General features: G+C 45.4%; 8 protein-coding genes across 8 annotated transcripts; 4 read left to right on the top strand and 4 right to left on the bottom strand.

Moving 5' to 3' along the window:
- The first annotated feature begins 249 nt into the window (after window positions 1-249).
- Window positions 250-6305, top strand: LOC131283009 (calcium homeostasis endoplasmic reticulum protein). The gene is made up of 11 exons (XM_058312566.1): window positions 250-353; window positions 475-645; window positions 721-1142; window positions 1214-1376; window positions 2096-2168; window positions 2728-2802; window positions 3424-3515; window positions 3610-3808; window positions 3887-4987; window positions 5074-5765; window positions 5823-6305. Exons 1-11 carry the CDS (start codon window positions 326-328, stop codon window positions 5987-5989), a joined length of 3183 nt encoding a protein of 1060 aa, XP_058168549.1. The 5' UTR covers window positions 250-325; the 3' UTR covers window positions 5990-6305.
- A 440-nt stretch (window positions 6306-6745) lies between these two features.
- Window positions 6746-8201, bottom strand: LOC131282340 (ubiquitin-conjugating enzyme E2 J2). Its single transcript, XM_058311773.1, has 2 exons — window positions 8074-8201; window positions 6746-8012 (listed from the first exon to the last, which is right to left on the bottom strand). Exons 1-2 carry the CDS (start codon window positions 8141-8143, stop codon window positions 7348-7350), a joined length of 735 nt encoding a protein of 244 aa, XP_058167756.1. The 5' UTR covers window positions 8144-8201; the 3' UTR covers window positions 6746-7347.
- A 938-nt stretch (window positions 8202-9139) lies between these two features.
- LOC131282339 (mitochondrial E3 ubiquitin protein ligase 1) lies at window positions 9140-10418 on the top strand. Its single transcript, XM_058311772.1, has 3 exons — window positions 9140-9274; window positions 9361-9530; window positions 9602-10418. The coding sequence occupies exons 1-3, from the start codon at window positions 9170-9172 to the stop codon at window positions 10344-10346; spliced, it is 1020 nt and encodes a 339-aa protein (XP_058167755.1). The 5' UTR covers window positions 9140-9169; the 3' UTR covers window positions 10347-10418.
- A 73-nt stretch (window positions 10419-10491) lies between these two features.
- Window positions 10492-12612, bottom strand: LOC131282338 (FGGY carbohydrate kinase domain-containing protein). The gene is made up of 4 exons (XM_058311771.1): window positions 12424-12612; window positions 10987-12081; window positions 10696-10914; window positions 10492-10638 (listed from the first exon to the last, which is right to left on the bottom strand). Exons 1-4 carry the CDS (start codon window positions 12610-12612, stop codon window positions 10492-10494), a joined length of 1650 nt encoding a protein of 549 aa, XP_058167754.1.
- Window positions 12613-13285: 673 nt separating this feature from the next.
- On the top strand, window positions 13286-13885 carry LOC131282341 (ribonuclease P/MRP protein subunit POP5). The gene is made up of 3 exons (XM_058311774.1): window positions 13286-13305; window positions 13371-13611; window positions 13682-13885. Exons 1-3 carry the CDS (start codon window positions 13286-13288, stop codon window positions 13856-13858), a joined length of 438 nt encoding a protein of 145 aa, XP_058167757.1. The 3' UTR covers window positions 13859-13885.
- A 222-nt stretch (window positions 13886-14107) lies between these two features.
- Window positions 14108-15411, bottom strand: LOC131281506 (protein yellow-like). The gene is made up of 3 exons (XM_058310839.1): window positions 15019-15411; window positions 14746-14942; window positions 14108-14660 (listed from the first exon to the last, which is right to left on the bottom strand). The coding sequence occupies exons 1-3, from the start codon at window positions 15409-15411 to the stop codon at window positions 14108-14110; spliced, it is 1143 nt and encodes a 380-aa protein (XP_058166822.1).
- Window positions 15412-17341: 1930 nt separating this feature from the next.
- On the top strand, window positions 17342-18619 carry LOC131293958 (protein yellow-like). The gene is made up of 2 exons (XM_058322006.1): window positions 17342-18197; window positions 18303-18619. Exons 1-2 carry the CDS (start codon window positions 17342-17344, stop codon window positions 18617-18619), a joined length of 1173 nt encoding a protein of 390 aa, XP_058177989.1.
- Window positions 18620-19175: 556 nt separating this feature from the next.
- LOC131282664 (large ribosomal subunit protein eL8) lies at window positions 19176-20092 on the bottom strand. The gene has a single exon (XM_058312188.1). It carries the CDS (start codon window positions 20042-20044, stop codon window positions 19223-19225), a length of 822 nt encoding a protein of 273 aa, XP_058168171.1. The 5' UTR covers window positions 20045-20092; the 3' UTR covers window positions 19176-19222.
- Between the last annotated feature and the right edge of the window lie 4456 nt (window positions 20093-24548).

Below are 24548 nucleotides of genomic sequence, written 5' to 3'. Positions count from 1 at the left end.
GTCAGGATCGAGTTAAATCAAAACTGATTGGTATTTAACCATGTGAATCAAATCTGCTCCGAATCCGAAAAAATGGTATCCAATCCTGTAGATCTAGATCTACCAACACTATTGCGGAGCTGCCAAAGTTGTAAATGGCGTCTCTTTTCACGGTCTGCGATATTCGTCGTTCGAGGCAAATAAGCTAAAATTTTCCTGCTCCAAAGTGAGAGCTTCTTTAAAATTCATATCGGAAAAAGTCCGGCTCAATGAAAAGTGGCTGGTGCGGTAGTTAGGTTTTAGTTTTTTCTTTTGTTATCTTTTTTTGCCGGTTTTTTTTTAGACGATGGAAATACCACCTCTTGCACCAAATGGTAAGTGCGTAAAGTGATTTTGAGAGTTCACTTTGTTTTGCTGAAGAATGGTAGTAGTTTTACGTTCATATGTGTTTTTTTCAAATCATGTGTTTCCTTCGATTGGAAATCAATTTCACAGATATCGAACAGCGGAATATTATCGATAAGCTTGCCGACTTTGTGGCTCGCAATGGACCCGAGTTTGAATCGATGACCAAGTCCAAACAGCGAGGCAATCCAAAGTTTGAATTTCTCTACGGTGGCGAATTTTACAACTATTATCAGTACAAAGTGATTACAAAACAAGCCAGTAAGTGATCCACAAACCTTCGACACAAGTCGTACGAATCTAGAGCCTACATATATACTTTCGCTGGTTTTGTAGTGATGAAACAGCAGCAGCAGCAGCAACAACAACCGCAACCAAACATGTCCCTCCCTCCTTTAATGGGACAACACGGGATTCCATCATTACTTGCTGGATTTCCACAGCAACCACCGCCACAGACACAACTACCGCCCGGTGCTTTACAGCAGCAGCAACAGCAGCACCAATCGCAAGTGCAGCATCCATCACAACTAGCGCCACCATCCAACCCAAATGGAAGCGGATCCACCAACACAATGGCCCAAATCTGGTCCAATCCACCCCCGGTCAATTCTGGTCCGCCAAATCCGGCCTTGCCCCTTGGACCGAATAACCTGAACAGTCAGCTTACGGCACAACTTGAAGCACTCACAAAACAGCAACAAACGCTCAGCGAGCAAATACGCCAGTCGGAAATGAATCTCACAGCACAACATGGGGTATTTGTTATAATATAAGCCGCATCATAGCTTTCAATTCTACTGTTCCCATTTTACTTTCGCTCCCGTAGGTTCTGCTACAGCAGCAGCAAGTACAGATTGATGAATCCCTCACGAGGGCTCAGGAAGAAATGTTGCTCGCACAGGCGAAAGAAAACAATATTTCATTGCACGAATTTGACACTAAACTGCAGCCGATCATCGATTCCTGCACGAAAGACAGTATCTCCAATGGTAAGTTGGTCGTTCCCTATCCCGTTCTCGTTTTCCTTTCGGTTTACATTCGCAGAAAATGAAACAAACAACGAAAATTCCCTTTTGCCTTCATGCCTCTCTACTACGAGCTTGAACACTATCCGTATTGTCGTTGCGTAGATCCTTCGTCGCGCAAACCCTTCTTTGGTCATTAAACTTTTTCGATCCCTTTTCTGATTGCACATGTTATATTTGTTTCCATTTCTTCTGTTGATCTGCTACCTCGCGCTGGTTTCTATGAACACATTACAATTTTGATGTACTATCAAATCAGTTTAAGAACATTGATATCGAAGGTTATGATTATTGGTTGTTTCTTTGTTCATAGAATTTATCAAACAAGTTTTGTAAAGAGAAAAACTATCTGAGAATACCTTGCAAGTAATATATTTTTCTACTATTAAATAAAACGTTACAAATTTATAAAAAACATTTATGTCCAAACCGGCGCCTTTATCGAACCGAAACTTTAAACAGCACGTATCTGTTCCCTTCGCTCTGCTGAAAATGATATTGCGCGAATAGTTTATGTTTCCACTTCCCACTGCATTCCCACACATTTAAAAAATCCCTACCATTTTTACTAGATTATAAAACGTCCCAAAACAAAACACAATATTCATTACCAAAACTAACATCCCATGTTTCTAATGACAAATTTCAATCTACATATATTTTTTTGTTAATTACAATTTTAGGAAAAGGCTGGATTTTACAGCATTGTACCGATTCGGGAAAATGTCAAATTATTTCGCAGTATCTTTTGAGAAAGTAATCATCATATACCGTTTATTGCCCTTTATTAAATGTCCTTCGTTTTATTTCTATCTATATGTTTGTGTGATTTTGGAATTGTGCTCAAAATCTGTTCATCCGTTTCACACGCGGACTGAATTGGGTGTGCTTGTGTGTTCGAAAGGGGAATGACACAGACCGATCGACGTATGCTTGGGAACGAAGTATGCAATCAGATAAACAATACGACTAAAGCCTAAGGCATTCCAATGAGACTTCAATTTTCCAAGTAACACCGGTAGGACTAATGTGATCAAATGTTTGTATTTTTAACAGACAAACCTAAACGAAACGAAAAAAAAAAACAAAATTAGACGAATCAGGAACAAAATTGGACCAACAAAATATACACATATCGTGTACACAATCACCAACAATCGAACTTGATCCGTCAGGTTGCTTCTAAAGTTTCGGACCCAGTTCAACCCTTTCGAACCACGGCCCCAATATCGACGAAGAATTTTTGATAAAAGCAGGACAGCAAAAAGACTTTTGCGAACTTTCGTTTTTCCGATCTTTATCTATCTACTTATAGGGCGTTAATAGCTGGAGTTTTATTTACACAAAAATTGCACCTGATATATTTAGTAAATGATGTTATACATCATTGGTAAGTGCTCTTGCTTCCATTTTCTTTTAATTCCTTTTGCTCCCGTACGTATTACCACCCAGTGTTGTGTAATTGTTTTTTTTTTTTTTTTTGAGTGGTTTATGCATTAAAAACATATAGTAACCAATCGTTAGCCTTGCAGCCAAAAACTAATCGCATTGTTAACGCTTTTGATTTGCATCATATTTCCCCACGCTTTTTTCCAAGACCGATTAATAGAAACAAAATTAATTTTGTTTTTAAACATAAGATTCAAAACGGCAATTATTATTCAACTTTGGTGTTGTTTTTCAACTCTTTAAAAATCATTTTCGGTTGTCTTTGTTTTGTTGTTTTATCTACAACCTTTTTTGTTAATTTACGACATCCATTATCAGAAAATACTTAAAAATAGCATAGTTTTTGAAAAATAGTCAATTGGAATAATACAGATTTGAAACGGTCCAGACATAGCATCAGATGAATTAGAAGAATAAAAGTAAACATCGTAGAACGTAGTCGCGCGCACATTAACCCTTTTAACGCGTTATCCTCGGACCTAATGTTTACTCCTTCCACGTGATAATTGGCTTGCGATGCTTTTTTAGTGCAGTTTTTTTTAAACAAAGAACACATACTTAGTAACCACTCTTACAGCATCCGGAAAAACGCCGACGAGCTGAAAAAGTGTCTGGAGAGTGCGGTAATACCGATGTTCTGCAATGCAAAAATTAGTAAGTGCTTGCTTCCGTAGATTAGGGCAATAGCTTCTTATTTCTTATGCCAACTGTTTTGTTTTACTTATTTATTTGGTCCCTGTCCCAGCAGCCGCCAACGAGGAGCAAAGAGGAAAACTGTCCAAACTCCTTTCGCTTTGGGAATCGAAAGGCAATTTTTTCGACGCCTGTGTCATTTCCAAGCTGAAGTCTCCTCCGTCCTCGCTGCAGGAATATCAAACCAGTCTAATGACGCAGCACGCGAACGTTGTGGCAGCGATTCACCAAGCCACAAAAACCACCTTCGAAAAGTGGGTACAAATTTAGTCAACCCGCCAAATATTGTGGAAGAATAACGAATGTGTGTTCCTCTCTTTCACCGTTTCTAGTTATCAACAGCAGCATCAAGCATTCGTTCAGCATGCGACGCAACAGATCGCTCTACTGGAGAAACAAAAGCAGCAGCAGCTCGAGCAGCATGCCCGTAAGGCAGGCCTTTCACAAATACCGCCACCCCTCATGCCCGAACTCATGGCAGCCGTAGTCGGAGCCAACAATGGCAGCACAGCCAACGGACCACCCGGTGGTGCAATCGGAGGTCCACCGGTAGGAGTGTTGGTATCTTCTGCTTCGTCGGTACCCCAGCAACTGCCGGTCGGAGATCGAGGTGGAGTAGGAGTTGCTGCACCCGGCGGAGGACCGGGAGCTGGTGGTGGTGGTGTTGGTGGAGGAACAGGAGGTCAGATACCATCTCTTCTCGATCAAAACATAAACTTTGATCTGCTATCCGCGGCATTGCAAAAACTCAAAAATATTACAGACAACGGCCCTGTTTCTGGGGGCAATGGTGGTCCGGGGGGAATGGTACAGAGTGGTGCGAATAACATTTCACCTCTCCAACCTCCGCCATCGGGACGCGATGCTGATGGTGGTGGCGGCTCCGACTACACGCAGCCTCCGCCCAACTTCCCAATTCCGGATCTTTCGCGTCCACCGCCCAACTTTCAATACGGGCCTGCATCGAATCATCAAGCCGATGGGATGCACAACAGCAACAGCAATAGTAGTGGGGATCAGCACCATCAGCAGCATCATCACCCCGGGCTGGACGGAGATCACGACGAGCGACACGATCGACCGATGGGATCGTCAGGCTTGTTGATGCACGACGATCGCGACAGAGACGAGTTTGACCAGCATCATCACCATTCGGAACACCAGCCAGATCAGCAAAACGATCATCAGAAGCAAGCACTCGGTGAAGGTTCCGATGGAGACACGCCGGTCGCGGCCCCACAACCGGTGAAAATTCCTTACTTTGAACTACCGGCCGGATTGATGGTTCCACTGATTCGGCTGGAGGACTTCAACTACCATCCACTAGATCCGGACGAGATTCGTCTCCCACCGCCAACGCCCACGAACGATCGGCTGATGGGTGCCGTCGAAGCGTTCTACGCACCGCCGAGCCACGAGAGGCCACGTGATGGGTATGTGTGTGTTTCATTGTAAAACTTATTGTATATCATAATCAAATTAACACGTTCGTTCTCTCCACCGCAACACATTATTGTAGGGAAGGATGGGAGAAGCTTGCACTGTACGAATATTTCAAGGTAAAAAATGCTTCCCGCAAGCAGAAGGAGGATGAACTTGAGCGGGGTGTACGCGAACGATCACGCTCGCCCTCGCCAATCGATCCAGACTTGCTGAAGGCCACCAAGAAGCAGAAAAAGCGTACCTACCGCTCCAAGAGCCGCTCGCGATCGCGCTCCCGATCGCGTTCACCGTCCGACAGTGTGCCGGGAGGAGCTCTCCAGCACCATCAGCAGCAACTGCAGCAGCCAGCGATGCACGGTACCATCAGCGGAACCGTTCGCAATAACCAACGCCACCATCATCGTAACCGTCGCTCGGGTAGCCGATCTCGGTCCCGTTCGCGATCCCGTTCGCCCTCGCGACGTTCTCCATCGTCCGGTGCTTCAATTACGGGACGTAGAGGCCGCAGTCGGTCTCCAGTACGCCGCGGAGGATCCGGTACTGCTGGGGGTTCCGCAGGTGTGGATCGTGACCATCGTGATCGTGGTGGTCGGGAAGTAAGGCGATCGCCCACTCCGCCCAGCTTTGGTGGAGGCGGGTACATGAAGCCCAGTAATTTCCTTGAGGAAACCAGTAAACCCGGTGGTAGCGGTCACCCGGTGCATCATGTAATGAAGGGAGGAGGCATTGGTGGCGGTAATGGTGGTAGCGGTGGTGGCGGTGGTGTTGGTGGTGGTGTTGTTGGTGGTGGTGGAGGCGGCGGCGGCATGGGCTCAGTTGGGGCAGGTGGCTCGGGAGGCAGCATGGGTGGCGACCGGATAGGGCTCGGGGCAACGATTGAACCGTTCCGGCACGAGGCGCACAATCCAGCTGATCCGTACGAAAGTTTTCGTAAAAACAAGGGTGCAGCTTTCATCACGCGTATGAAGGCACGCGCTGACGAACGTAACTAAAACTTCGGGATGACGATTAGAAATGCGTGTTCCTGTTGCTCGGGATGTTCATCGTGTCGTGAAAGTCAAAATAGAAAAGAATAATTAGAAGTAGTACTATTTTAAGACCAGTGGCACCCAGCAAATAAAATCAATGAAATCCTCTGCAAATTGCCAACGGGTTTTGCTTTGTCCTCATCCAATGTTCATTGGAGTTCATGCAGTTCCATGCGAAAATCTTTCGTTAAGTTCTGATAAAAAGGACCAACCAATAGCGCCGTAATCGATCCGTATCGTCACTGGTAGTGTACCGGTTTATTTTCAATTTTCAAATAAATACTGTATAGCGACAAAATTTGTTGTTTCTTCTTACTTATTTACTACCGTTGTTTACTGTGCAACGGTAAAATTGTTTATGTTTGACTAATTTTATCTTCCACCTTAATTGCCTCCCGCGTCCACGTAAGCGATCAAACCATGCCCCGGAATTTTAGTCACGGAAGTTGTTTTCCGTCTTTCCTGTCATAAACATGATGATTATTTGCGCATCTAGTTTACCCCCACATATGAAGTACATGAGAATTTCTTCTCGTCAGTATCGACAAACTGATCGATAAACATGCTTTATTAGAACTTTCTTGTTAAAGAGCACAGCCACACCACGGAACAAAGAGTCGATCACTATGGCTTCACACTCCTGTCGTAATTAACACTTTTACCATCAGCTAGTTTGGATTTGGTTTTTTGGATTCTCTTAGCTCTTGTTTACCCCGGGTCGGTTTAATCCCGTGAATAGTTGGCGGATGGCTTCGTTCCGCTGAAGGTGCAAAATAACAGGTTAAAATATAATTATCTTACAACAGGTTTCCTCTCGGAACGATACAGTGACCATATAGGTATTTATATTTACTGCTTTCATTACCCCTTGCTCCAAACTCTTCTGACGAGTTGGTTCTTTCATATTAATCCACTTTACAGCGAAAGTTATGCAGACCCGCTACCATTGTTTTTCGTATTACACTCTGTCGGTTCTAGCAGTTCCGTGATTCTATTGCTAGCATTTTTGTTTGGTATTTGTAACGGATGAAAACGGTTGCCACGTGGAGTCCTAAACGATTTAGAAAGCCTGATAAACTAACATATAATTTATACCGCTTACCAAACGTTAAGAATTGTATCTGTATGTTCTACCTCTTGGAGGTCTGTTTGGTCAGAAGAATAAAAAGCTTTCACTAGTTTAAGGGTAGGCAACGGTCACGCTCTACGCGACACAGCAAGCACCGTGAGCGTGCTGAACCGGCAAAACCCCTGGCAAGGCGTAACCTCTTTTAGTCGACCAAACATATCCTACACCGCACCGCTTTTGTAAGGGCCCATTATTAAATGTTCATAGTTTTGATAACGTAATGTACTATAAACGCAAACACAACGAAGCCAACCAAAAGGATCAAATTCGTGTAGAGTGAATGCCAGATGTTGCTGTCGTCCGCACTGGACCGTCCGGGAACAAACAAGCCCCCATCGGCAGCCTCTCCACCTCCGGTGGCAGCCTCGGTACTACTGGACGCGCTTTCCCCCGCCGTGGCAGCCAGTTTTCTCTGTTCTTCGATCTTCTGCAACCGCTCGGTGATCTCTTCGCAAATCTCGGGGAACAGTTCCTGAAAGACTTCGTTCTTCATGTTGAACTCGAGCGACTGTTGCGCATAACGGCGCTTCTCGTAGGTCGTCGACTCGCATGAACCCATCGTCGGGGTCGTCTCGAGCATGAAGCTCAGCAGGCCCGTCAGAATGGTAGCGACGGACCAGGCCGGATTCCAAGTGTCCGGATGGAAGTCCGATATGCTCAAGCAAAGCCGTTTGTTAGTTTTGAATCGTCCGTTCGGTGTCGTCATGTAGATCGACGGTGGCTTGAAGGGGAATTCTTTCGTGAACAGCAGCGTCCCGTGGTAGTAGCCTCCGTGGTACGGTGAATCTTCTGGCCCTTTGATCACATAATGCCATTCCAGGATGTTAGAAGGCAGCGGTTCGGCTGTGATGTACGGCACTGTGGACGAGGATAGGTTAAATTATGCCAGGTTCATAATGGATTACCAGCAGAGCCTTACCTGGATCTCGCTTCAAGCGCATGTAGTCCTGTTTTAGCCGGCAAGTAGCAGTCGGTTTCTGGTTCGTCATTGTGGAGCACCGATATCCTGCGTCCTATCGCAGCGTGGTAGAGCAAACGGATCTGCTTCGAACCGAAAGAAAATAGAAAACTTCCGCTTCGATACTTTACTCAAGAGTGGTTCTAGACTGTTTAGTTCGCGAAAGCACAGTTGTTGTATTTGAGCGGCGTACAAAGTGTAGTTGCAAGCTTACGTTAGCAGTATATTACACTATTTCCAATATTGATGGCACAGAAAACGATAATAGAAGAATGTGTATTCTTCTCATGAGTACACTAGTTCCTTGATAAACAATATACACTGCCGTATTCTTTCAAGGATAGTGTTACGCTCAAAACCATAATACAGATGGACTGGGAAAGATTACAGGAGTCTCTATTTTGAGTTGTTTCCGATGGTTCTGACGCAAAAAAATAATCACTAGACACTGCTTTTGGCTACACGTCAGCGCTAACTAACCGTAAGCTCGCTTACGGAGTCGTGTGCACCTTCTTTCGTACGATATTTTTACAGGCTTCCAGAAGCGATAAAGTAAACAAAAAAGGTACGTATTACCACACACAACCAACAGACAGCACGGGAATACACAACCCACAAGTGCGCCCGACGAAAACGGCCAAGGTTTTTCCTAAATCACACGAAACGCTGGCTCGTTCGTCGATCGGTCACAAAAAATAACATCCAAACTACGACAGAAAAACATTCCACTTGACATTTCTGCCACACACAGCGACACAGGGCTACTGTTTTCTTTATCCAGGTAGTATTCCCGACAAATCATGACCTACCAGGGTAGTCCACCAATTGCTTTTTTATTCGAATAAAACAAGATTTATTCCAGCGTCCGGCATAGGCAAAGGGAACGCGAAGTAATTTTATTTTATGAGAAGCCAGTGTCATCCAAGCGACAACAATGTTGATGATTACTAATTTATTGTTGAATGCCCGAAAGTACAACCCTGCCGCCATGATGAAATGAAGTGTTTTGTTTTCGTCAGGCAAAATGAGCAATCCGTTCGAACGGCATCGGCGATAAATGGAATATATTCAGGAGGCGGTGCTGCTTGGCGTCGACCTTTTAGTGTTGGGGATATGCAGCAGTCAGTACTTTAAATTAAAGAAAAATTTACTTCTTCTCAAGGTAAGGCAATGTTCCAGTGGAACCTGTAAGTATTACAAACCTCAAAGTGACTGCATTATGTCATAACTTTCTGCTACCCCCTTCAGGATGCACCGCAATTACAAATCGATGGCCAGCTGACCGAGCGGTTAAAGAAGGAACCGGAGCGGAAGCTTGGTTATGTCGTTATCCGGGGGAGTGTTACGCCCATCGGGACGGCACTGCGAAGTGCTATGTCCCCGTCGGTTACCGGTGTGCTGCAAACGATGACACTTACGTGAGTAAACGACGAACGACGATTGACCATCGTTGACAGTATGCTAATAAATATTCTCTGGTATGTTTTAGCGAACACCGTGTGGCCCGTGCGATGTTCGGGTTTTGGCAACAGGAAAAGCAAATCATTCACGTGTCTGCCAATGAAATTCCGTTCAAGCTAGTCAACGGTAAGTACGGGGTCGAGATTGTGAATGGCCTATCTGCCGAGCTGCTCGATATGGACACGGTGTACGAGAATTACGAACCATCGTCGCTGAGCGTGTTCGATCATTTGTTCGGGTTATTTTCCGGAGTTCGACAGAAGGGCTTGCAAACGACGGAAGAGATGTTACGCGATGGAAGCTTCATTACGGCGGTTGGTGAGCTCGAATTCGACGACACCGGCATCCGGCTGCACCCGCCCTCCGACGGCTCGCCAATGTTTCTCACCACAGCTACTAAAAGTACGCTGCTGAAGCGTTTACAGGAAGCAAAATCATCCACACTGCTGAAGGTAATCTTGAGCGGCACCATATCGGTCGTATTAATTGGGTTAATTGCCAGGAAATTCTACAAACGAAAGAAACAAGAATGGGAAGAACAGAAGCTGCGCAAACAATTAGAAGCATCCCGTGCGGAGCGTCGTGCCCGTACGCGTCCGCCAGAGCTCAGCGAAGATCAGCTGTGCGTCGTATGTGTCGTAAACCCTAAAGAGGTGATTTGCTTACCCTGCGGCCACGTATGCTTATGTGAAAACTGTGCACAAAGAATCAACGACAATTGTCCGGTTTGCAGAGCAGTCATTGAAACGAAAGCGGCTGCATTTATTACTTAGGCTATCGCCTGATACACACCATCTCACATATAACAGTAGCGGAGCGAAATCCCTAACCGGTAATGGTAAGAATATTTTTAGAGAGGGTAGGAATGAATTCGCAAATAAAGTGTGCGCATCGAATTTGCATCCACATATGCTGTATTTAACCTTTCATTATGCGCTCGTAACCTCGCTGATCGAGGTACATCCGCTGGAATACACGATATTTCCGTTCGTGGTAATCACGATTGCTCTCACTTAAGTCCGGTTTCACGATCGTTGCACTACCGCCCATATTCGCTGAAGCCAACTGAAAAAGACGAGCAATAGGTATTAGAAACCATCTTAATGTTAATACTTTACTTACCTCTAAACTTGCGTATAATCCTGCGGCGTGCGCTCCCATTATAGCGGATCCTAACAGAACCGCTTCTGATTCCGTAGGAAGCAACACCGGGACCGAACAGATATCGGCATGAGCTTGTACAAATAGCGAGTTTTTGCTCAATCCACCACAAAGCAGTATACAGGTGATTGGTTTGCGGCCAGATGTTTCCAATACCTGCAGTATATGTCGCGTGCCATACTGTTAAGAGAAAAACGTCACAATTTCATGTTGACAGAAATGGAAATTTCAATTAAAATGAACTGTTCTTACCGCAAGTGCTTGAATTAGTGCGAGATAAAGCAGAGCCAAATTTTGAACGTCCTTAGTCATCGTTAGGCCGCATAACATGCCCTTAAGATTGGGATCCGCCAACGGAGATCGATTGCCGTGGAAGTCGGGCCAAATGTGTAAATCTAGCGTCAGGCGATGGACAGACGATTCACTACGATTTTTCGCCAGCTCGAGCAGGAATTCGTTGAGATAGGCATATATTTTACCGTTAGAACCATGCTCTGTCAGCAGCTCGCCATAGCAAGGATGGGTCTTGAGAATGTGATCAATTAATATTCCTGTGGCGCTCTGCCCTGCTTCGTTGAGATAAAGCCCCGGAATAATGGCATGCTTGTACGGTCCCCAAATTCCCGGGGCCAGTACTGGATCTTCCGTGAGGCTCATATGGCACGACGATGTTCCACAGATAATGGCCATTTTAGTCGTAAGTTTGCTTTCGTCTCCGGGACCGTGGCATCCTAGCAGCGCTAGTGCTCCAGCATGCGCATCAATCATCGAGCTGGCAACGGCCGTTCCTACACGCAACCCCAGCTCACGAGCAGCCACTTCCGAAAGGCCGCCCTCAATCGGCGTTCCTGGATTTAACACACGAGACCCGATTAACTTCCAACTGTTACCGCTCAGCTCTTCGGCTAGACCGATCGATTGCAGAAAATCCTCACACCAGGAACGACTCTCGGCGTCGTAGTTCCACTTGCAGACAGCGGAACAAATCGACCGTCCATCGGAACCAGTCGCCCGAAACGTAAGGTAATCTGGTAAGTCATAAAATGCACCCGCCTTAATCCACGCGTCATTGTACATGTGACGCTTCAGCCAGAGCAGCTTCGGTATCTCCATCTCGAGCGATATGGTGCCCCCGACGTAGTTAAGCATCTTGTGTCGCGTTGCGTTGATGAAACGTGCTTCCTCTTCCGCACGGTGGTCCATCCAGAGGATAATGTTCCGTTGATTATCCTTGGACGAAGGACTCACCGTTAACGGCTGCATATCTTTGTCCAAAACCACCAGCGAACAGGTGGCGTCGAAGCCAATGCCCTTAATCTTCTCTTTAGGAATTCTGGCGGTGACATTCTAAAATTCAATAAACGTTGTTAATACAAAAGAAATGTATATCCTATTTTTCAATAACTTAACTAGGGATGACCTATATTGTCAACTGTTCCTATTTTTACAACTTGCCTTCCTTTTTCGCATTCAAACACTCTTTTTATAATCCACTTGAGATATTTTCCCTTGTCTAGAGGTCAACCAATGTGAGCTTATCTCCTTAGCGTCCTTCCTATCTACACTCTCTGGTAATAAACTAATCTGACGCTTTTATGCCCTTCCTCAATATGACCGGAGAATAATGAACCAAGCGCGGCAATGAGTGGAATAGTGACTTTCATAGTTGCTACTAGCAGTTTGTTGTACCTTGACGCACTCGCAAACAGCCGTCCAAATATCCTCCGACGATTGCTCGTAGTAATTCGGCTGGCTGTTCCAGGTCTGGATGGATTTTACGCATGTTTCTAGCACTTGACCATTGGCGCTAACTAAAGCGGCTCGTGCACTGCCGGTGCCTACGTCAACGCCTACAAGGAACGCTCGATTATGCGCCATATCTGCTCTGCGTACAAACTTTCACCTTTCCTTTTATTTGCGTACACCCGTAGGGTAGTTGTGCACAACGCGCTCTCCGACAGAGAAAGGAACGCGATCTTTCCTTTACGAAAGTCTGAAGGAAAATGAAGCGTGTGCTAGCCTCAATTGACTTCAGGGTGCTCGTACGCGCGGGGCGTCCGTAAGTCCCAGCAGATTGTTATTATATTTGATAATAATCATTTCAATTCCTCAACAGGGTGATTCAAGCTCGTCAAAGATTATTTTCAAATTTATTACACTAGAATTTATTTTTAGCGAACAAAAAACATACAATTTGATGAAAATGTACGCGGTGTGGAAAACTAACATTTAAAAATTTAACTTTCCCGCCCAACTTTTTAACCCTCCAATCGAATGACGTGGTGCAAAGAATTACTGGATGCAGCTAGCTTTGCATTAAGAACCTTAGCAACTTCGTCATGTAGCCAATTGGTTCGTGTATCAGATAGGTAGCAAACTTGCTCGAACCTCGAACCACGTTCTTTTTTGAGCATTCGAGTTCTTTTGACAAAGCAAACACGTTTTGTTTTTTGTTGTGATTTGCTATCTGTGGCATAAACAAAACGTATTTTTGTAAAGCCTACAGCGAACTGAGCGAATATTCTGCTGTTAGAAGAAACAGTGCTCAAATATGGTGCGCGTTAAGCATAGGTAATTTCAAGAATTCATTAGGTAACTGTATTGCTGTTCGCACTTACCCTTTTTACTTTAACCAGGTACATTTTGGTGCAAATAAAATACGACAATCGACCGAAAGATGATGCTCCAAAAGTTACTTCAAAATCGCTTTCAGTATATCTGAGAAAACAAGTATCCAAATACTATGGAAATTATGGGGCCGCCACCGTGCAAAGGTTGCTTGTGATGTATTTTAATGCCAAAACTCACCTATGCATCATACGAACTCGTCACGGACCGCATCGTTTTGTGACCAGCGTACTTCCGTTGCTCACGCAGGTAAGTTTTAACCGGCCAGACCGTGGTGGGCAGCTGTTAACCCTACCATTTTTCTGTTCATGCTGTCCAGATGGATGAACATGTTTTCCGCTTCCGAACGCTCTACGTTGGTGCAACGGTTCAACAGTGCCAAAAATTTGTGGTTAAATATCAGCAACGATACATCAACCGAACGATCGGATACTATCAGGGAATGGAACAGAAGCAAAAAATGATAGAAAACGTAACCGCAATGGTCCGGCAGTAATGTATGTATTTAAAATCTGTTTTATTAGGCAAAAAAGGATTCTGGGCCCTATTCTCAAGTTGGCTAATAAATAATTGCAAATGGTTTGTTCCGGAGAGGTGGGGCGCGCACGTAAGGAAAAGAGCAGTCCTTCAGTCAGTTGATAGTCCAGTCGTCATATCACAGTGTTCGTTTGGTCGGGGTCTGGTGGTCGAAATTTAATCTTATCCTTCGCTTCGTCAGCTCAGCGGAATACAATTGCATTACGCATCAATAGCAATCGTCGTCACACTCTTTACAAACGTACTTCAGTCGCGATGAAGCTCCGCCAACTCCGCAGGTATTGTTCAAGAAATCTCCCAAATTCGACGACAAACTGAACAGATGTTCATTCTTGCCCACACAAACGTGCGTCGACAGTCGACACTCGTCCCCGTTCTGAATCAGCGCAAAGTTGCACTCCCGGTACGGTTGGTCCGTATCCCAAAGGAACAGCTCTGCCTCGCTGCGGTAGCGCAGCACCACACCGTTTCCGCCGTCGGTTCCGAGGAGCACGGAGTGCTTCCGCTTCGTGCCCATTTCGACGATCGCATTCGCACCCTTGCCGCTGCGTAGATGCTCCGATTTTATAGAGTACACTTTCTGCCCGCAAAGGTAGCTGAAGATCACCAAACTTTGGCCCTTCGGTTTACTGATCAGCAACAGATAAAGCACATCCGAGTCACCACATCCGGCCGAGATTGCACGTGGCAGCACCACCCGGAAGATTTTGTTGTTCTGCACATCGATCGAAATGAGGGCACCATCTGCGTCGGACACAAAGCTGCAAGTAAAAAGTGATAATAACAGATTAACCAATGTTCTTTTTTTTTTTAAAGAGATGCCACTGCAACTGACGAACTACTTACACGAACGGACGACCATTTTCATCATAGTCCGTTACCAAATATTGCAGACGCGTAGTGGATTTTACGACCTCCGACAGATCGATCGTTTTCAGCGTCTTGCCATTGTTTAAATTGAAAGCGTATACTTTCGGTGGGCAACGTTTGATGGGTTGCTGCAGGAAGTTTGTTATACCGGAATCCAAAACCCACAGAATTCCCTGAAAAGGATGAAACAAGTGTTGATATGTCGGCTTATATAATGGAAAGTTGCATTAAAAAAACAACATGACATACCTTTACATCCTTGAACAAATCAATGACCGATTGGAGTGAATTGCAGTTTCCCTCCTCCTGGTAGGCCCAGCACGGGAACGGCTTGATATGCGCATAGCAGTTCGGTTTGTTTAGGTCAATCTGACCGAGCGTGACCGGGACACCGGTCTTCAGCCGGGGCAGTGCCAGTATAACCCGTTCATGGTCATACTGGCAACGCACCGGTATCACATTCCTAGGAATGTAGCGCTGCGTCGAGCAGTAGATGTTCTTCGTCGATTCGCACGGAAAATCAATCGAATTGCCATTGACGCGGTACACTTTGTCACAGTACTCGTGCACCTCGTTGCTGGCAAAAGCCGACAGTAGAAAGCAGAGCACGGCCAGCGATAGCCCTATCGTACGATGGCCCATTCTGTGTCGATTTTGAAATTTCTCTAGCGACTAGGAACTGAGACTACGACTACGATCCTGGAAAATCCGCGACCCACTCGTAGCCAACACCAGTTCTCCGTTTGTCTGTACAAATGTAACTAATTGCTTGCATGGGACATGGGTGCCCATATATACACCTAGCCAGCGTAACACAACTAGCTTTTTCCAAGGCCAACACAACATACCCGGCTTCTACGTGCACGGATGGGCTGATGACATGGTCATGCCCTGCTGTGGACGTTGGACGTTGGAATGTGTGTTGTCTTCATCTACCGACGATCAACAGACATGTTAAACACATTTAATAGTTATGAAGTTTTGGATAACCACCAAGCACCGACCACTAATACAACCGTCGAATCCATCTGCGAAATTTTCAGTTTATCACTTACCAAAATACTCGTGCTTTCGAAGGCGCTCATTCCAAAAATGTGATTTCTTACCATCACGTTCCCTTAAAAGATTGTAAAAAAAAATGAAAAATAACGGTATTTTGTTTACACATTAAAACATACTCTATTAATTTTTTGCATTGTTTGTACGTGAAACGTTGAATGAATTTTAAAATTAAACAAAACTAACTTAATTTTTGAGATAGGTGTAATTTTGCGGGCATTTCTTATATCTGTGTAATGTTATCTGTCTTCAAGACAGGTAAAGAAATCATAGAACCAAGAAGTAAAGTACACTGGTTAAAACTGTGTTCTTTTCACTGATCTGAGATATTCTCAAGGCCTCTTTGGGGTGAGATGATGAATGAAGTTAAAGATTATACAAAAGAATCTTAAATATTAAAATAGGCGTATTATGAACTTTTTCTGCTATCTGTCTAATACAACTAAAAATAAACAAAATTTGTTTTAATCACTTTTCGATAATCTGAAAAAATCTCTGTTCAAATTAAACTAGATTTCACGTGCTCACTTTTTGCCACACTGAGTGTATCAATTTTAAATTTCATAATACGGTACTACATTCTTTATCAAGCATTTCGAACAGTGCCGTGAAAACCATTATTTTGTTATAATGAACATAAGATAAACAAAAAAAGGAGCATGGTTTTTATACGCATGCTGTAAAGAAAATATAGCCGGAAACGTTGGTTTGTTCTCCATTGCATTCCCATGCAAGAAACGTGCCTCGATCGCAAATCGAGGCTCGTCCTTGAACAAGTTCTTCCCGTGGAAGGCTGGGAAGCCACCGCGACGGTTATGCATGATCGTTATAGATTTCCTCACTTTCCGTATATACATAAATTTGGAATTTCTGTTCTGGAAATATTGAAGTTGAGTTTACATACACCACGTCGGTTGCTCGCGCAGTACGTGATAACCCGGCGATGGTTCGGTCCGCCAAAATTCTCAATTTTACCTAAGTGTACTTATTTCACACGTATTCTTTGGTGGAAGATAAACACTTAAACTGTACTCACTTGGCCACACTGCTCTCTTCGTGCCTTCCAGGAACACACCTCCGTGTCCATTTCTTCCGTTCCGTCCGTGCTCGGTCGCGGCACTTTCGTCAACAGGTGCGAATTTCTAAACATGAAAAAATAAACATCGCGCCACGGCAGAGCCACCGTGTACGCGACGACCCCAACTGTGCTTGGCTCTTGACATTGAGTGCGGACCAACGACCGTTGGTCGTATCGTCTGCCCTCGGCCCCTCTCTTCTGCCCGCGCAGATTTTCCGGCTGCTCCGGAGTTATGTGGCAGGGTTGAAGACAGTAGCCAAAATTGTGTCCAACGGCTAGCGGAAGCTATAAAACCATTCGTGTACGATCGTCGAGGGAACAGTCAGGTGGATAGTGTTGAAGACGGGTACACGCATAGGACGACAGACAGTAACAGACAGTTTAAGGTGGCTTTAGTTTCTTATAGACACAATTTAAGGATTGTCGATATCCGGTATGATGCGATCGATAGCAACGAGGTGCCGGTTTTTACCACTGGCTGTGGCTCTGTTTGGCTACGCCTTGACAGTAGTTAGCGCCGAGCGAGGATCGTGTACGGCGGAGAATTGTACACGCGCAATTTACACCTGGGAAGGTGGACGCATCGTTTGGCCCTGTCCGACCACGAAGCGGCTCATCACGAGTACAGGCAAGTACACGCCACGTGATCTGATTGCGATGCGATGTCAGCGCGCCGGTACAAACACTCTGTGCGCTTTCCCGCGATACAAGAGCAGCAACCCGATTACGCTGAGCAAGGTGTACGCCACCAAGAAGGGCTGCGACGTCAAGTTCGAGCCGTTCCCGTGCTGGTCCGAGCAGGAGGAAGGCAACTGCAATGCGCTCCAGTCCGTGACCGACCTGTACAGCGATGGCGATTACTTGTGGGTGTTGGACGTCGGAGTCACGCAGTCACTTCGAACGCCCGTCCAGCGCTGCCCACCGAAGGTCGTCGTGTACGACGTGAAGACGGGCAAGAAGTTAAAGACGATCAATCTGGCACGATTCGTGACGGAAAAATCGCGCTTGCAGTACCTTCAGGTCGAGTGTCTGAAGGGTGGCCGCTGCTACGTTTACGTGAGCGACGCGGGTAACAATGCGATCATCGTGTACGATGTGTACGGTGGCCGCGGATACCGGGTGGTACTGCCGAAAGCGGTCCATCTAGGTTGCCGTTACCGCGACGTGCTGTATGTGTTCCTCTCCAAGCACAAGGAAGGCACAAGGCTTTACTTTACCTACCTTGGTGGATCTCGGTTGTTCGCCATCAAAACGGAACACTTGCGGAAGGGTCACGGCGGTAACATTATAGGTAAGCATACATACTATACAAGCTGGTCATTAGAAGAAAACCAAGAGTATGAACGCATGTGGCTGTGGTGAAACTAACTAATTTAAATTCCCGAAATCCATACAGACATTGGCGAGAAAACGAACGTACCCGTTTTCCTTGGCACCGACGGGGGTCACGGTGTGTTCTTCCGGGAGGAAGGTGACTCGGACATCTACTACTGGGACACGAACACGTGTTGCAAAAAATCCAACTTCAAGCTGGTCTACAAGAGCGTACTTGGATTGTACGCTACCCACGCTTTTCCCGACCACAGACTGAACCGTATGCTGGTGCTGGAAAACGACTTCCCTAGCTACGTCAAGGATCATGCCGGCTGTGGCACGTTGCATCAGATTTCGATCTTGGACGGAAGTTGCAAGTGCGGTTCGGCATCCCTGTAATTACAGTAGGCTGGACGGTTTGAGCATAGCGCAATCTAGCAGCCTGGTGGTTTGGTGGTTTTTGGATGTCGATCGTTCCAATATATTTATGTAAACATGTGATAAGCAGTGGAGAGCTAGGAGGGATAGTCTTAACAATAAAGCCATGACTGATGAAATTCATTCGGGTCGATTGTTGAACACAGTTGATGTACGCATATTCGACTGAACCCTTCAAAAAAGTGAAGATGAACAGAAGCGAAATAGCAAATAAACTTTTTCTATCGAATGATTTTAATCTTTTAAACTGAAATTGACTGATTTTATCAACTGTAAGCAACAAAGTAACTCACATAGAAAAGTACATGGTTTATCGGCTCCATTAGTAAGTACAATCCTTTCACGAATAAGAGAGGTGGAACATAAAAGGGGAGGAAAACATTTCATTATTATTATCGCAACCCCTGTAGAATCAGCTAATAATACCTTACTATCAGTTGCTTCACGCCTATCCAGATGGAAAAAGGTAAACATTAGAGGATTTTCTCCGTTTTCAGAAACTTAATTTATTATCCATTCCAATGCAGACCATCACCTGCATCCACTCGATATAAATCGGACTGCTTAGACAGCCTTCTGCGTAACGGCTTCGCGGGCCTTTGCACGCTCAATCTTGGCAATGCGTGCCATACTCTTGGGTCCGAGCAGACCACCTCCCCAGTGACGGCGGATTTCATCGTAGCGATCGTTGAAGTTGGTCTTGATCGTCTCGACCAGCTTGGCCAGGTTGGCGCGGTCCGAGTTCTCCACCTGAGTCAGGGCAACGCAGGTGCACGTCTTGCGGTATACCAATGTTCCCAGACGAGACTTGCCCTTGATGACGCAGTACGGGACACCCATCTTGCGGCAGAGCGCGGGCAGGTAGACGACCAGCTCGATCGGGTCGACGTCGTGCGAAATCACCACCAGCTGGGCCTTCTTCTGCTCAACCAACTTCACCACGGTGTTGACGCCCTGGCGGAGGGTGTTTTGCTTCTTCGGCAGAGCAACATCCTCCTTGCCGGCAGCCTTCGCCTCAGCCTTTGCCTTCAGACGCTGTACCTTAGCGATCGGGTTCTCCGGGCGGTACTTCTCGAGCAGCTTCAGCAGCTGCTGAGCAGTGGGTTTATCCAGGGCCTGGGAGAACTGGTTAATCGGCGGTGGAATCTTCAGACGCTTCTGCAGGATAGCACGCTGGCGCTGAATGCGAATGTACTTCGGCCAGCGAACGAATCGGGACAGGTCACGCTTCGGCTGCACATTCTGACCGATGCCGAAGTTCTTAACACGTTTCTCGAACAACGGGTTGACCACCTTCTTAACCTCAACTTTTTTCGGGGCCAGCGGGGCGGCAGCAATCTTCTTGCCGGTCACAACCTTCTTCTTCGTGGGCTTCTTAGTAACCATGGTGGATGGATCCTGTTGTAAAATTGCACTAAATTAGTACTATTGCTGCAAAATCAACGGAGATTATTTTGATCGTACCTCAACTTCCACTAGCAGATATAGAAAGGAAGACTGTCATGTGGAGTGGTTGGCAGAATCGGGATGCGGAAGATTCGAAGATTCGATCCCTAGACGGATTCCAAAGATTCGAATCCATTGTGAAGTGAACTACATTCGGGTTCATACCAAGTCATGTTACTGCAAAAATAGGGATTTGCATCACATTTCGATGGATTCCTGTAACATAATAAGCAATAAGCATGCATGCTCTATCACACCGGAAAGTTTCGGGACAAAATATTCGAAATAAAAATGTGTTTTGTTCTCGGAACTAGTCGTTTTTGACAACCTTGTTAAAACTTATCGTTTTGAACAAATACACATTTCCGCATGGGTTCGTGGAACAGCAAAACGTCAAACTGATGTGGGAACTGTTTTTTGGAACTGATTGATCCAGTGATGTTTTTTCTGATAAAACATCCAATTTTATTTTAATTTCCGGTTTGCAAAAATGTGTAAACCGAATATGTATTTTTCTGCGCTTAGGTGCTGAGTATATTAATAAAAACATTTTTTTACTGAGCACATTTCAGTTCCGATTATGACAACCATTGATAGAATTATTAGGCCGTGTTCACACAACAGCGAACTATCGGTTGTAGTTTGTTCCGTTCAGGTGTCAAAATATTCCGTTACCCCGCGTCCACACGGCATAGTAGCGTAGCGATTTTGACACTCCGTCGTAGTGTAAATGTTCGTCGAGAGGCCTTAAGCAAGCCGTAGACGTTGCGAACTTGTACGCGCGAACAATTTGACAACCAGGCATTGCCTATGTTAAGGAAAGGAAAGGAAGATAGCCTCTTATATCTTCCTTTCTTTTCCTTAATATAGGCAATGCCTGGTTGTCAAATTGTTCGCGCGTACAAGTTCGCAACGTCTACGGCTTGCTTAAGGCCTCTCGACGAACATTTACACTACGACGGAGTGTCAAAATCGCCCGAGGGCCCCCCTTATTTCTCAAAATAATAACAAACTCTCTTTTTCGGTAGACCTAGCGTAGTCCGCTCGCTGCGCTCGCTGCGGGCGCGCCGCCGTTTCCGCGCGTTCTCACGGTCAGCACTGCAACCACCGTTTGAGGTTTGACCATCTAGGCGTAAAACGACTTCTGAAAAGAAGTGTAAAACAATTCTCTTTACACTTGCGGTACACCTCAAAAGAGAACGCTTTTGACGTGACTGTGCGTTTATAATACCTATTTCTGACTATACGCGCAAAAAACGTATACCCATTCGTAGTAGATTATATGAGTTGAGTTCAGGATATCTTTTCTTTCCCATAATAATTATTTTCATGCAGGAAAATATTTTTGTTTGTTTTATTATTATGGTTTACCGATATTAATAATAGATACATGTCGTCCGGTTCGGAAGGCGATCAGGCGAAACATCCAGAAAACGTCCGACCCTTCCTCTGGTTCGTGCTGGCAAACAGCGACCAAGGATCGTAGCAGGCTCCTTCGATGTACGATGTGCAGCACCACTCCGTGGCCAGTGAAAACACGTAGAACACGTTGATGTTCATTTTAAGTCGCTTCTTCCTCCTTGTCGAGACACTGAAATGTGTGAAAAGCGCGGAAAAATCATCATCAGTAAGAACTCTCCTGTGGGTTCTTACTCACGTACTTACTGTCTGGTGCGAGTTAACCCGGCCCCGGTTAACCACCCCGAGTCGATCGATCCAAGCGCTGCTATCGAACACTGGCCACCGATACTATGTTACACCCGGTAACAACGGCTATAAGAAAAATCTAACAACTAATGAAACAACGAATACGCTGGTAAAAACACGGTCGAATGCTTGCTAGTGGGCCATACTTGCACAGTAAACAGTAAACAGTAAACAAACAAAGGTTTGACAGCCAGTACCTCTTTCCACTGCGGTGCCTTCCAAAAAAAATATTGGTAGGTTATGATGAGTGCCATGCCTACCAAAAATACACTTGGCAAGGTTCTTTTTGGTAGGTGTAGTGGTTGGGGCGAAATAGGAAGAGATGCACCGAGTCAGAGAAAGAGATAGGAAGAGAAACGCGGGTGTTAGCCAAAAAACGGGCGAAATTGAGAGAGAAGGACCGAATAAGAGGAAGACAGGGGGACCGGCGTCGGCGAGCTGGTAAAGCGCGAGCTCGATTGCGGGTGGCAGTCTTGTGGTTGACTTTGAAGAGGACTTTGGAGAGTACAGTGGTGCGAAAATAAAAAAAGAAAAGAAAGTAATAAAAAAGATAAAAAAATAGAAGAAATAATGTCTGGCGATCACGACAGTAGGCATGTATACCGTTGGTAGGAAAGTGCAGCAAGGTTCTCCTTGGGTAGTTGTTAACATTCTATGCTGTTTATCAGCATGCTGTCAAAAGCCACGGTCGCCATTTTCTAAAAAAATACTTCTTAAAAAGTCACCTATTCAGTCTTGAATCATCTTGGTTTGCACACAGGAGGGGGTCCGCGACAGCCAAGCGGTAGCGCCGGTTAGAAAATCGGCCCATGAGCGCCGGAGCTCACCACCTCGACGGCGTGGGTTCGAATCCCAACCGAGAACGGACCCTCCCCTGTGTAGGGTATAGAAATGTTATTAAGGTAGAATAAAGTCGATTGATAGCTGTCATGCGAACGAGAGGATTGACTATTCACGTACAACAGGGAAACAAGTCTCGTAAGCCCTTAACGGGCAGGCATGACCAAGTGGTCGTTACGCCAAGAAGAAGAAGAAGAAGAAGAAGTTTGCACACAAAACCTCTCAGTCTCATTCGATTCAATTGAGTTAATCCGTTTGAAACGACCCGGTTGACAGAAATTTAAATTTTTGCTGCTATCATGTAGTTCCAGCAAGAGTCCCAGCAATCTGCCATGGAAAAACTTGCTGTAACTACATGACAGCTGGAAAACAAAATGAATTTTTGTTAACCGGGGAGCTATCAAATGTTCATACATATCATATCAAAGGAACCGAACCAAACAAATACTGTTGTTGAGGCTAATTTCTTATCCATTCTTTTCATTCAAGAAAAGTGTTTTTCTTTCAAACCAACCTTGTTTATTCCTGCTATTGATGTGTCCAGTTGTGCAAAGTCAATTCATTGAACATTACACTACCTGCGCATCTAATCGTATGGAATCGGCCAACGGATCGAGTTTTTGAATCTTTTGAATCCCGATTGTGCCAACACTACCTCTACACCATTCGAAAGTCGTCATCTGGTCGGACGGTCTTGTCGAGTCGTGTGAAGTTCTGCAAAAGTAAAAGATGTTGGCATTCGTCAACAATTGATCGGTTTTGCATGTGTTGCTAGCATAATTTAAACTGTTTCTACGAGGAGTCATCGGGAAAGGCAAAAAGTGCGTAGCGCACAGTAGCGAAAGACCCAGCTAGCTGCACCACGAATCTTCTCGATGCGGAAGTGGTGTAGAACCTTTTTTGCGTTGTGAAATCTTCAACATCTGACGTTCGGGGTGAAATGTGTGTTTGTGATATTTATTGTAGCACCTGCGAGGGGCAGGATTTTTTCCGTACATGTGTCGCCCCGTTCCGAAGACCACTACAAAAGGATGCATCCCTCCGACGTGCTACAGTGGCTATTTGCGTAGTACAGCAGCAAAACAACATGTGTTCTTATTGTTGACGTTCACAGCCACGGGCTGGTCCACTGTGTGCGGCCGAAGATGATAGGGAAAATGAAGAATTAGCTAAGACCAGCCTCTGTTTATCGCATTCGCGTGCAATCGAGATACCCCAAGGTCGTCCTCGGGCGGCAGAACGAGCCGCAACATTTCGTTCAGGCTAAGCGATAGTGTGCCCGAGCATGTGAGGTTGACATTTCCTGCTCGCATGCATAACCGAAACAGCTGGCGGTTACTGGTTCTAGATTAAAAAATACCACCGTCGTGGCACATGACGCACTCGGTGAAGTTCGAGGATGGAATTATTGTAGTGGCATTGAGATTATGTGAACCACCATCTGTGTATTTGTACATGCAGCCAGGCAATTTTCATTCTGTTTGAGCGTTGGTAAAAAGAAGAAGAAGAGTAGAAAGAATTGATTTATTTTTAGCTTTTGTAAATTCAAGTCGCTGTCTTCTTAGGCACCCTGTATCACCCGTTCCTTTCCGGGCCTTAGTCTGTTTTTTTCATCGCCCCATTTAATACCGCCTTGAAAAGTAGTTCGCATTCGTCTACCAAGGACGTACTTCTCCATGTGCGGTGACAAAGGCAACACACAGAACATCAACATGCTTCCCATTCATTCAACAATTTCTCGACTCGGGTGTGCGTTTCTGAAAATGGATTAAACTTTTCCATTGTGCCACTTTCAGGTGAGCCCGATCAGGTGATGCAAAGTTTAGGTTGATGTTTTGTTTTGAATGGCGCCAGCGTTCGCCCTCACTGTGTGTGTGATGCGCACTATCGAATATTG

This window comes from Anopheles ziemanni, chromosome 2, assembly GCF_943734765.1.
Source record: "Anopheles ziemanni chromosome 2, idAnoZiCoDA_A2_x.2, whole genome shotgun sequence".
Classification (NCBI taxonomy): domain Eukaryota; kingdom Metazoa; phylum Arthropoda; class Insecta; order Diptera; family Culicidae; genus Anopheles; species Anopheles ziemanni.
Note: the sequence above shows the minus strand (reverse complement) of the source record. Positions and strands in the feature narration are given on the sequence as shown.